General features: G+C 35.8%; 1 protein-coding gene across 2 annotated transcripts; it reads left to right on the forward strand.

Annotated features, from left to right (window-relative positions):
- The first annotated feature begins 164 nt into the window (after nucleotides 1-164).
- Nucleotides 165-12836, forward strand: LOC136203738 (putative B3 domain-containing protein REM15). 2 transcript variants are annotated; one of them, XM_065994958.1, is made up of 19 exons: nucleotides 165-372; nucleotides 459-759; nucleotides 2086-2192; nucleotides 2754-2988; nucleotides 3422-3546; nucleotides 3622-3658; nucleotides 3967-4091; nucleotides 4177-4417; nucleotides 5682-5806; nucleotides 5883-5916; nucleotides 6235-6359; nucleotides 6445-6685; nucleotides 9208-9314; nucleotides 9387-9423; nucleotides 9505-9626; nucleotides 9716-9935; nucleotides 11163-11272; nucleotides 11356-11596; nucleotides 12479-12836. In XM_065994958.1, the coding sequence occupies exons 1-19, from the start codon at nucleotides 304-306 to the stop codon at nucleotides 12586-12588; spliced, it is 2712 nt and encodes a 903-aa protein (XP_065851030.1). In that variant the 5' UTR covers nucleotides 165-303; the 3' UTR covers nucleotides 12589-12836. The 2 variants fall into 2 exon arrangements, with proteins under 2 accessions (XP_065851030.1, XP_065851031.1); XM_065994959.1 differs by having other exon boundaries at nucleotides 166-372; nucleotides 9244-9314.
- Nucleotides 12837-13362: the final 526 nt, after the last annotated feature.

Genomic DNA, 13362 nt, shown 5'->3' on the forward strand with positions numbered 1-13362 from the left:
TTAAATATTAAACCTATACTAGTGTTATTTTATACGTGGAATCTAAATTGATACTTCTCCACAAATATTAGACCTGTTTGACTGACTTTAAAAAGTATACCCTGCAAATTAAGGCCCAATCAGTTTCTTAGGCCAACTGAATGGCTACTAATGTACTAAAAGTTCAAAGTTAATAACTTTGTGAAACAGAGCCAGCATGCTCCTGCTTCTTTCCAACATGTTCTCTGCAGAGTTTGGTTCATAAATAAAGATCAAACCAACATAAATTCAGTTGAACACATTTTAGATTTTACAAGCACAATAATGTCTACAACTCTTCTCACTAAACCACACTTCTTCAAGCCACTCCTTCCTGGTTTTCAGGATGACTTTGTAAGCCACTCTTTCTGCTTCTGTGATTTTTTTTTTTGCTTGAAGATAGATTGTAATTTTTGATTTTGAATTTTGAATTTTTGCAGTTAATTCCAGCTGCCTACTCCAAGTACTTGAAAGAACAGAACTGTGAGACAGCTATGCTGGGAAGCCGACAAGGGGGGAAGCTTTGGCCTGTGAAGATCAATTGCAGACGATTTGAAGATGGCTGGAAACAGTTTGTGGAAGATCACGGCTTGCAAATTGGGGATTTTTTGGTTTTCAGACATGAAGGAGATCTGGTTTTTTATGTTCTGGTTTTTGACCGTACTTCTTGTGAGAAGGAATATCCTTCCTTTACTGCTACAGAAGATCATGAACAGAATCTTCCAAGAGATTCTATCAGTGGTAAAGTTCGTTCTCTGTTCTTCTGGGGTTTGTTGTTCTTTATTTTCCAACTCTGCGTTTCTTCCCCAATTTGAGATTAATTTCATATTGCATGCAAGAAGTAATTGATTTCTTTAATTTAAGTGCATTTCCCAATTTCTAATTGTAATTGATCATCTAGGTCTAATTCTTATGTTCCAGCCCTACATTTTATGATTAATTTCATATTGCATGCATAGATCATGTTTAATTTAAGTTCATTTCCCAATTCCTTACTGTAATTGATCATTTAGGTCTAATTCTTATTTTCCAAACCTACATTTCCCCTCATTTCAAGATTAATTTCATTTTTTGACATGTAACTATCAGTTCCAAATCCATATGTTTGGTTTGACCTTTTTGAAGCTTGTGCTCTTGGGATATGCATATGTTTAAGCTTCGGTTAATGGGGTTTTATGGGATTTCAGAGTTAGGGACTTTGTAAAAGATGAAATTTTCTTATTGTTGTACCAACTTCTTGGTTACTAATGAATTATGTAGTCTTCTTTGTGCGTAGTAGACGTATTCAAAATTAGTCAAACCACACAAATCTCTTGTTCTTGTAATTGCATGTCTAATACTACTTCAATAAAAAATTGATCCGATTCCGAACACATAGTATGATATCTTGGAAACACTGAAAATTGGGAGATGAATTAACCTTGGGATCATATATCTTTAAGGACTGTATGGAAGTTGGGATTAATGCTTAGTTGATGTATAAAATAAGGGGTTATTGAATGCAATTGGACAAGAATAGGGGTCATTTTGAACCTTTGAATGGGGTATTTGATTTTTTGGACCAAGTACAAGGGGGCAACAAATGTATAAGTAAGAGTTGTTTGCTCATTTATTTGCATTGGCTGTTTTGGAGCTTGTGCTCTTGGGATATGCATATGTTTATGCTTCGTTTAATCGGGTTTTATGAGATTTCAGAGTTAGGGACTTTGGTAAAATATGAGATTTTCTTATTGTTGAACCAATTTCTCGATTACTAATGAATTATGTGGTCTTCTTCGTGCGTAAACCTATTCAAAATTAGTTAAACCACATAAATCTCTTGTTCTTGTAATTGCATGTCTAATACTATTACAATCAACAATCTATCCGATTCCTAACACATATTATGATAGGTTCCCCAAATATGCATTTGGAACTTGGCCAGAAAAGCATGTTTATGTTTTTGAAACACTGAAAATACTGAATTAACCTTGGAGATCATATATCTTTAAGTACTTTTTGGAAGTTGGGATTAATGCTTAGTTGTTGTATAGAATGTTGTCTGATGATTATGTTTCTGTAATGTAGGGAAGAAAGTGAAAACTAGTTTAGAGGAAAAAGCTAGCTCCTCTGTTCTCGAATATCCTTATTCTGTAATTCAACTCACACCGAACAGCATCAAGAAATCTAGATTGGTAACTATTCAACTGAGTTACTTGCACCATTGGTTACTCTTTTATGGTTATTTTAAAACGGTTACTCGACTTTAATTTGTCTCAATAAAATCATCAAACTTTGAATTTTGTTTCAATAAATTCACTCCGGCGACTTCAAGAGCAAAGAGACACCGGAAATATGACGTGACTTCCATGTTAGCAGTAGTAAGCTTTCACCGAAATGACACGTAGCTGCCATCTAGCTGACCGAAACGACATGTGGCTACCACCTAGTTGACACATTTCGGTCAGGTAGTTGGCAACCACATGTCGTTTTGGTTTGGGGTGAAAGTCGACTATTGCTAATGTGGCAGCCACATCACATTTCCGGTGTCTTTTTGCTCTTGAAGTTGCCGGAGTGACTTTATTGAGACAAAATACAAAGTTGAATGATTTTATTGACACAAATTGAAGTTGAGTTACCATTTTGAAACAACCATGAAAGTTCGACCAACGGTTCATTTAACCCCTATTCATTACTTAATATATCTGCATTACATAATTTTCTTTTCAAACCCTGTAACTTTTGTCTTGAATCAGAAAATTCCCCATAAATTTGCAAGGGAACACGGTCTATATGACCGATTATGTTCGATGATTCTTAAGGATGAAGAAGGGAACTGTTGGCCTGCACTATTGTACAAAAGTTCAAATGGTAAAACTTATATTGCTGGTGGTTGGACTTCCTACATTGCTGCTCATAAGCTTAAGGCAGGAGATTCATTGATAGTTGAGCTTACTACAAATGGGAAAATACCCGTTCTGAAAATGCGAAGTAAGTTTTCCTCCTCAAAGATGAACCCCGAAAAACGTTTCATTCAATGATTAAGGCTTTGCTCAACTTTCAGTCTGCTTGGTTCAACTATTAGATTTTTAGCTTATTGATTAGTAGTGTTTGTTAATCTATAATGAAGTGTTGTACGAAATAAAAGTATTATACGAAATACACGCTAAAGAAGAAATGTATTTTGTGCAATAAGAAAAATAATTTTATCAAAAATCAAATAAAGACAAAAAGTTTTTCGTGAAAAACTCTAAAAATGAGCTTTTAAAAGCTAACAATCGTTGTTTTATAAACCTCACCAAACACGGTATGTTCAGCGAATTGGAGTAAAAAGCTAAAAACAGCTCCAAAAAGCGGAAACAAAACACCACTTTGTGTTGTGTTATGTACTTACAAGTTGCTTTTGATCAATGATGTCATGAAGGACTGCAAGAACACCCAGAAGTTAAGCAGGAAGTCATGGATGAGAATAATGCAGAAGCTGATACTTCGTCACCCGGACATCTTCATGCTACTACTGAGGCTTCTAACCTTGGAAAATCTCAGCTGGTGAGTACCAATCCAATATAATAATTTGGTTATTTTGCTTGTGGACGACGGATTCATATGCAAAATTAATTGCAGCAAATTCCTGAAGGAGCAGCAAAAAAATCTGGCTGCTGTAAGTTCATTTCTTTCCTAGTATTCAATATTGGAAAAAGGCATATTAAGCTACTGATCAATTCAATTTTGACTGATTAAGCCCCTGATTTTTTAAATGATATGTTAAGTCCTTGATCAATAATTTTTTAACAAATTTGGAACTTCTCTAGAAAACGATATTGATGTTTTTGAAACACTGAAAATTCCGAGATGAATTAGCGATAGAGATCATATAATTTAAGGACTGATTGGGAGACCCAATCAGTTGGGATTAATGCTTAGTTGTTGTATAAAATGTTGTGTTAAGATTATATTTCTGTAATGCAGCAAAGAAATTGGAAACAAAGAAGAACACGAAAACTAGAAAAGAAGCAAAAGTTAGCTCCTCTGTTCTTGAACATCCTAATTGTGTAATTAAGCTCACACCAGGCGACGTCAAGAAATCTAGATTGGTAACTAATCCGTACTTGGTCTTGGGAAATTTATCTGCATTACAGAATTTTCTTTGCAAAGCACCTAATTTTTGTGTTGAATCAGTATATTCCATGGAGCTTTACAAGAGAACTTGATCTACGCCGTCGAAATTATTTGGTGATTCTTAAGGATGAAGAGGAAAATTGTTGGCCTGCAAGACTTTCATACAGAAGTGCAGGTAGAAAGTTTTTTGTTGCAGGTGGTTGGGGTTCCTTCCAGAGTGCTCATAAACTTAAGGCAGAAGATTCATTGATTATTCAGTGGGGTGCCTTTCATGGGAAGACGCCTGTTATGAAAATTTACAGTAAGTTTTCCTCCTCAAGTATGAAACGGAACAAAGTTCGAGTCAAATCAATAATGGCTTAATACATCAGGGCTCCATATTGCCTAAACTGAAATTGGAGATATCTCATTAGCCATTTGAATTTGCTTAAAGTGACATGATTAACCCCTAAGTCCTACGTGGCAAGAGTGGATTTGGTCAAGTTGAAGTGCGTATCACTTAAGCAAGTTCCGGGGCTAGTGAGACATCTCCAAAGTTTAGAGGGACAATCAAATTATTTGGTCAAGTATAGGGGGCACCTGATGAATTTTCTTTAACTGTCCAATTCTATATGATTATGGCTGCCCCAAATATGTGCCTAATTAAATAAACAGCCCCTCAAAGTTGGCCATAAATGCCGATTGTCCCCTGTCATGAAACCAATTGAACTAAAAGCTCGAGCTTATAGTTAAAGGTCCACTTCATATTAATACTGGACACACCTCCACACGCGAATGCCCACTAGGCTTGAAGCGTGCACAACACATGCCCATATTACCCTGTCCTGCAATTAAATTAACAAATAGGGCTGCTAGGAATCGAACCCTAGACCACTTGGTCAAGTTGGCTCTGATACCATGTCATGAAACCAATTGAACTACTCAAGCTTATAGTTAAAGGTCCATTTCATATTAATAGCTGACATCCCCCAACTTTAACACCGACCGATTAACTCCTTAAACTTGTTTAAACTGATACATTGACCCTCTGAACTTGCATTATTGCTTATAGTGACCTATTGGTCCATGAACTTCCTTAAAGTGATACATGTTTCAATTTGTACAAATCTCCATTTGCTCTGACATGTAGGACTTAGGGGAGTGTTACTTATGTCACCCTAAGGAACTAATAGGTCGTTTTGAAAGTAGGAAGGATTATTAAGACCCCTCTCATGCATAGAGGGGTTGAAAGAAATAAGGTTGTGAAAGTTTGGACCCTAAACCACAAAGAAGATTCTCAAGCTAAACTTTAAGGGATTAAAAACCCCAAATTTTGAGTGAAGAACCCTAATTCTCAAGCTAAACTTGAAGGAATTGAAGAATCCCCAAATCTTAGGATTAAAACCCCTAACTCTAAAAATGAGCTTTTAAAAGCTAACAAATGTTGTTTTATAAACCTAACCAAACACAGTATGTTCAGCGATTTGGCGTAAAAAGCTAAAAACAGCTCCAACAAGCGGAAACAAACACCCCTTTGTGTTGTGTTATGTACTTACAAGTTGCTTTTGATCAATGATGTCATGAAGGACTGCAAGAACTCCCAGAAGTTAAGCAGGAAATCATGGATCAGAATAATGCAGAAGCTGATTCTTCGTCACCCGGACATCTTCATGCTACTACTGAGGCTTCCAACCTTGAAAAATCTCAGCTGGTGAGTGCCAATCCAATATAATAATTTGGTTATTGCTTACAGACGACCGATCATTCATATGCGAAATCAATTGCAGCAAATTCCTGAAGGAGCAAAACAATCTGGCTGCTGTAAGTTCATTTTTTTCCTAGTACTATGCATGTTTGAGTTGAATTGAATATTGGAAAAAAGCATATTTACCGACCAATTCAATTTTTACGCCCCTGATCTTTTCAATGTATATATTAACCCTTTGATCAATAATTTTTTAACACATTTGAAACTTTTCTAGAAAACGCTATTGTTGTTTTTGAAACACTGAAAAATCCGAGATGAATTAACGATAGAGATCATATATTTTAAGGACTGATTGGAAGACCCAACCAGTTGGGATTAATGCTTAGTTGTTGTATAAAAGGTTGTGTTAAGATTATATTTCTGTAATGCAGTGAACAAATTGGAAACAAAGAAGAAAGTGAAAACTAGATTAGAAGCAAAAGCTAGCTCCTCTGTTCTTGAACATCCTAATCGTGTAGTTAAGCTCACACCAGGCAGCATCAAGAAATCTAGATTGGTAACTAATCCGTACTTGTGCTTGGGAAATTTATCTGCATTACAGAATTTTCTTTTCAAAGCACCTAATTTTTGTGTTGAATCAGCCTATTCCCCTGAACTTTGCAAGAGAACTCGATCTACGCCTTCAATCTTACTCGGTGATTCTTAAGGATGAAGAGGAAAATTGTTGGCCTGCAAAACTTTTATACAGAAGTACAGATAGAAAGTTTTTTGTTGCAGGTGGCTGGGGTGCCTTCCAGAGTGCTCATAAGCTTAAGGCAGGAGATTCATTGATTATTCAGCGGGGTGCCTTTCATGGGAAGACGCCTGTTATGAAAATTTACAGTAAGTTTTCCTCCTCAAATATGAAACGGAATAAAGTTCGACTCAAATCAATAATGGCTTAATACATCAGGGCTCCATGTACTTGCCTAAACTGAAATTGGAGATATCTCATTAGCCATTTGATATGAATTTGCTTAAAGTGACATGATTAACCCCTATGTCCTATGTGGCAAGAGTAGATTTGGTCAATTTGAAGTGCATATCACTTTAAGCAAGTTCCGGGGCTAATGAGACATCTCCAAAGTTTAGAGGGACAATCAGATTATTTGGTCAAGTATAGGGGGCACCTGATGAATTTTCTTTAACTGTCACTGCCCAATTCCATGTGATTATTGCTGCCCCAAATATGTGCGTAATTAAATACACAGTCCCTCAAAGTTAGCCATAAATGCCGATTGTCCCCCAACTTTAAAAATGACCGATTAACTCCTTAAACTTGTTTAAAGTGATCTGCAGGCCCTCTTAACTTGCATAATTGCTTATAGTGATCTATTGGTCCATCAACTTCCTTGAAGTCATACATGTTTCAATTTGTACAAATCTCCATTTGCTCTATCACGTAGGACTTAGGGGGTGTTAATTATGCGACCTTAAGGAGCTAATCAGTCGTTTTGAAAGTAGGAAGGACCATTAAGACTTCTCTGATGCATAGAGGGGTTGAGAGAAATAAGGTTGCGAAGGTTTTGACCCTAAACCACAAAGAAGATTCTTAAGCTAAACTTGAAGGGATTAAACCCCCCACCCCCCCCCCCCCCCCCCCCCCCCCCCCCCCAATTTTGGGTGAAGAACCTGTCATGGAACCGTTTTAACTAAAAGCTCAAGCTGATAATTAAAGCCCAAACATAGATCTTATATGAATCTCTGACACAGACTCTAATACTCAAGCTAAATTTGAAGGAATTGAAGAATCCCCAAATCATAGGCATGAACCCCAACTCTCAAAGAAATAATCTGAAAATTGATTAATGATATGATAATTTTTTTTTACAACTTAGAATTAGATGAATTTATACCCCTTTAACCCCAAAGGGTAAATTACCTCAAAGAAAGGGGGTTAAAACGCCCATAATTACAGCAAAAACGAATTAAAAATGACCCCCCACCGCAGATGACTCGCTGAGTCAAGTGGAGTTAGAGGGACTGCCTCCAACTCTTCATGTGACTCGGCGACTCAAGCAGGTGACTCGCTGAGTCACCTGCTTCTTCTCCTCCCCGGATACCTCTTGACCCCTCCAACGCTCGTTTCGTGTCCCTTTTGATTTGGTTGCTCCACCTGGTCCATCTTGTTCTTCTCTGTCAAGGAAATTCCCTCATCATTTTCTGGACAAGTTTGAAGGGGTCGTACATCTTTAAGGACTGATTGGAAGTTGGGATTAATGCTTAGTTGTTGTATAAAATGTTGTCTCATGATTATGTTTCTCTGATTAGAAGCAAAAGCTAGCGCCTCTGTTCTTCAACATCCTTCTTGTGTAATTAAGCTCACACGAGAATGCTTCAAGTCAGCTAGAGTAGTAAGTACTCAATGCTTGTGCTCAGGGGGATATGCATTGCAAAATTCTCTTTTCAAACCCCGTAATTTTTGTGTCGTGGCAGTATATTCCCCAAAAAATTTCCAGCAAAACTATTGTTCAGCAGTTCAAATGGTAAAACTTTTGTTACAGGTGGTTGGACTTCCTTCCGCCTTGCTTATAAGCTTAAGACTGGAAATTCCGTGATTGTTGAGCTTCCTAGAAATGGGATGATACCTGTTCTGGAAATGCAAAGTAAGTTGGAAAGAACTAGAATTCGAAATGATTGATCGTAGAAATCACGATGAAGGAGGCCAAATCTGTCTCTGGTGATGAACGGTTTCATCTTCAATTCTCCCAAAAGTCTTTCCAAATGGGTATTTCGCCTTAAGGTTTCAATGAATGGAATGAAATTTATTCTTGTTTTGGGAATTTATTGTTGGTGTGAACACATGGAAGGAAAAGATGAAAAATGGAATGGAAGAGAAGATACATGTTTCCTCTGCAAATCAGGCCTTCCATGTTGCCCTTTAAGTTAGAAAATCGTCCGCGTAATTGGGGTAAATCGGTGTAGATTGCAATCGAGCAAGAACTTGATGAGTTGTTTGAAGAACTCGCCAAGTTGTTTATGCTGGAGTTCAGTGGGGGAAAATAGGTGAGAACTCGCCAGTTGCTGAAGCAATGGAGAACTCGAGAAGTTCTTGCTGTTTCAGCTACTCGTTTCCCGTGTCTGAAAATCTCTCCTCACTTGCTTTGTCTTCATGGATTTGACCCAAACTAGAAAACACCTGAAAACACCAAACCACGACGAAAACTCAACAAAAACTAAAATGTATCGAAATATGACACAAAACCAACAAAGTTAACATGAAATACAATAATACATGAAACTAGACTAGTATTAAATGCCAAACACGTATGATAATACGTTATCAATATATTTATATTTCTGTTATGTACTCAAATGCTGCTTTCAATTATTGATGTCATATGACGGACTGCAAAAACATCCAGAACTTAATCAGGAAGTCATGAATAAAAATAATGCAGAAGCTGATTCTTCGTCGCCTGGACATCTTCATGCTACTACCGTGGCTTCCAACCTTGAAAAATCTCAGCTGGTGAGTACCAACCCAGTATATTAGTTTGGTTAATGATCGTGGATGATCTTTCATATCCGAAATCAATTGCAGAAAGTGCCTGAAAAAGTAGCAAAAGAATCTGGCATGTGTAAGTTCATTTATTTGGTTGTATTATGCATGTTTGAATCGAATTGTATATTTGTTATCATAAATATGTTTGTTGATTCAGGGAGATCGCAAAAGAATAAGCAAACCGAGATTGCATCAGAAGCTAAAACTACTTCTGTAGTTCAACAACGCTTCTTGGTGGTGAAAATATATGATAGTCATCCTTGGTGTGCCTCTAGACTGGTTGTTACTTCCTGCTCTATGCTTTTGAAAAATTATGTTTGTGTTGTAATTCTTTTATCAAATCCTCTCTAATTCTTGTTTCCGAGCAGTACATAGGAAAATTCGCGAGGCTGCAGCTCGAAAACAATAAGCATTACAAGGTGATTCTTATAGACCGAGAGGGAAGATCTTGGCCAGCAAATTTAGATGGTCAGGCTTATATAACAGATGGTTGGAAGGAGTTCCGCATTGCTAATAACCTTAAGCCGGGGGATTCTTTTGTTTTCGAGTTCATCGAAAAGGGGAAAACGCCTATACTCAAAATGTGTGGTAAGTTAACCATGTTGTGAAATCCTTATGCTGCAAAATTGATGTGTTTGTAGCCTTTAACACTAACTGTTCTAAAAACCGGCCCTGACAGCCGATTAGTCGGGGATTTTTAGAACACTATTCAGATTTCTTGAAGTCCAGCGGTATAAATCGGTTTACAAATTACAGACGGTTCTTTTTAAAAAATTGGGTTTTGAAATTTATGTTAATTTTTTCTATTTTTAAACAAAATATTTAATAACCAAAAACTAAAAGAAAAGACTTAAAACCATCAAATGTTACTTTTAAATATATTAATGTGATTTCGCTGGCACATTTTGTTATTAATGTATTTTACTGACATTTTTATTTTTTAAAGACATTAATGTAACAAATCATAAAATATATATGTTTTTCTATCTTAAACATTGTTATATTATTACTTTGAGTAAATAATTAATTAGTCCTCTAATCCCATATTTTGAAAAACACATTATAAGGTTCCTATTCCTTGTCACGGTTAACCTTTTGGTCATTCTATATAAGGTTACATCTATTGATAATAAAATGAGGGAAAACCGACTAAGGTGGATTGACCATGTAAGACGAAGAGCGCTTGATGCGCCGGTTAGGAGGACTGAAGAGTGGCAAAGGGATGTAGTGGTGAGGGGTAGGGGTAGACCTAAGCAAACTTGGAGGAGGGTGATCGAGAGTGATATGAGTTTATTAGGGATTGAGGAGAATATGGTAGTGGATAGGACAGAGTGGAGGGAGAGAATTTGTGTCGCTGACACGACTTGATTGCACGGTTTCATATGATGGTTCATGTTAGCCGACCCCCGAATCATTTCGGGACTAAGGCTTTGTTGTTGTTGTATAACTGTTATATTCGGCATAAATAGGCAGATAGAAAATGAGTAACATGGACGGTCTTAAAAGCTAAGTTATGTTTGGTTAAAAATTTGAAAAAATAAAGAAAATGACCAAAGAGTTAACCGTGACAAATGATAAAAGACCTTGTAATGTGTTTTTCAAAATACGGGGACTAAACAATGTGTTATGTAAAAAGGTGGAGACTAATAAATTATGTATCCTATTATTTTTACATACATTTTAATGTTTATATAATAATTTATTTATTAAAAATTTTAAAAAATACAAAAATACAAATATAATTAATCATCGTGGGTCTTGTCCACCCGACTAGCGTCTAACGTTTTTTACAACCTTGTTAATACTACATTGCAGAGCTCAAAACAAACGAGAAGGCCGGAAAGAATGAGGAAACTGCTTCTTCATCGATCAAGAAGCCCTATGTCTATGTCCCGGTGAAATCTGACGTTAGAAACGGGCAAATTGTGAGTACTACTGACTAACCCAAATCATAAGAATTTCATCAATAATGCATTTATTTTTCATATCTTGAGATGAACATTTGCAGAGAATTCCATTAGATTTTGCATGGAACAATGGCCTTGCTACTAGCAAATGTTCAGAAATTACCATTAAGAATGAAATGGGAAATTCATGGACAGTGAAAACAGAGATGGATAAAAATTATGAAGTTTTTATTAGACATGGCTGGACTGAATTTGCTGAAGAAAATGGGATAAAAGAGGGAGATGTCTTCGTGTTAGAACTTGTGAAGGAAGAAGGGAAAACATTTTTGATGAATTATTATGGTAAATTTCTAAATCCTACTTACTAACTACGCAAAAAGCATCACGAGACCCCAACTTTCATTTTTTGGTTCATTAATCTTTTGATTTTTTATTTTTTATTACAAAAAAAAGTCAGCTTTGAACATAAAAATCGGTTAACATTGTGTTATTTAAACTGTAAAAAAATATAATTTCAAATACATATGAAATGAATAATGAATTTTTAACTAAATTAGGGATAAAAAATAAATGGTCAGGTTTAATGTGTTCAAATAAAAGTTCAAGAGTTTAATGAACCAAAAAATGAACATCAGGGATCTTATGATGCTTTTTACATGCTAACTATGTGAATTGCGCTTTACTAATATAATAGCTTTTTTTTTTTACTGTTGACCAAATCAAAATGATTGATGACGATTTAAAAATAGAAAAGTCTGAGAATCATAGATGTAACAATCACATTTTATTGTAATCACCATTTTCTAGTTTTTAATTACCATTTTAGAGTTTTCTTTCTCTAAACAATTGTTTTCGCTCTCCTAATCGAGCAAACCCAAATGACCTCAAAACCAAAAAGTTCAAGAATTATAGTTTAGAATATTATTTTTATCACTCTAGAATGGAGGGTTAGCTGCTATTAGAGTGGTCTTCTTGCTTAACGGTGAACGGGGTTGTAATGTTAATAAAATGTAAAGTTCAGGGGTATAATACTTGATTTTAAAGTTCTGGAGTCATAATGAAAGTAAAAACAAAGTTCATGATCCATCAGTGTAATTTAACCCAAAATTATGAGTTATAATAATTTCGTTCCATTTCTGATAGTTGGAAAATTACGGGTGTAATCTATCCAAGTTTTAAGGCTTTACAAGCAACCTAACTATATGTTTTTCTTTGTTGTGGAAGCTCCAAAACAAGTAATGTCCAATAATGAGAGTGCGGTCAATAGTAAGGAAGCGACTCTTGCGGCCCCTCCACCTGGGTTCAATGTTCCGTCATTATTGGGGTTTTTATAAGTGGAGTAATATACGAGCTCACTTGAAGTCTCTATGTGGCCTTGAGGTTTTCCTTATTAATGTAATTTCTTTTTGTAGTTTGTATTAATGTAATTTTTTATTTGTTTGAAACTAATGTAATTTGGTTGATTAAAAGTCAAAGGAAAAGTACATCATTGATGAAAGAAAGAGGAGTAATCACCCAAAAATGATGGTTAGATATGGATAAATTGATCTTAATCGAAAACATTAGTAGTAAAATTTTATCACTTGGTTCCGGTAAATTTGTATTTTTCGATATAGGCAAATTAGGACCTTATCTTATTATATAGTACGTACTCCTTTGGGTTTATATATTGTTGTGCGGAATTAACGAAAGATAAATAAGTAAATAATCGAAAACACAGATTTACGTGGTTCACCAACGTTGTGTTGTCTAGTCCATGGGCATAAGGAGAATAGTATTTATTAGGAGGCAGAAAAACAAATTACATGATTAGGTTTACATAATGAGGTATTTATAATACACAAGCTAACCTAATCCTACTTGGAACCCATGATCCTAATCCAAATAGGAACTCATGATCCCACAATGTCCCCACGATTCCGAATCCAAGTAGAAAGCCGAAACACAATACTACTCCGAATAGGAAACAAGATATACTGATTCAAGACATTATGATAAATCTCCACCTTGACTTGAATCGTCTTGAAAACATAACAGATGCACCTATGACAGTGCCAGATGAACAGATTTCTCCCTATGCCTCAGAGTTGCCTACATGCAACTAGTAA

This window comes from Euphorbia lathyris, chromosome 8 (assembly GCF_963576675.1).
Source record: "Euphorbia lathyris chromosome 8, ddEupLath1.1, whole genome shotgun sequence".
Taxonomy (NCBI): Eukaryota; Viridiplantae; Streptophyta; class Magnoliopsida; order Malpighiales; family Euphorbiaceae; genus Euphorbia; species Euphorbia lathyris.

Coding starts and splice junctions, on each gene's coding strand:
- LOC136203738 (XM_065994958.1), top strand. CDS start 304: ATGTCTACAACTCTTCTCACTAAACCACACTTCTTCAAGCCACTCCTT. Junction 5,917..6,234: donor AGCAAAACAATCTGGCTGCT/GTAAGTTCATTT, acceptor TCTGTAATGCAG/TGAACAAATTGGAAACAAAG. Junction 9,627..9,715: donor CTTGGTGTGCCTCTAGACTG/GTTGTTACTTCC, acceptor GTTTCCGAGCAG/TACATAGGAAAATTCGCGAG.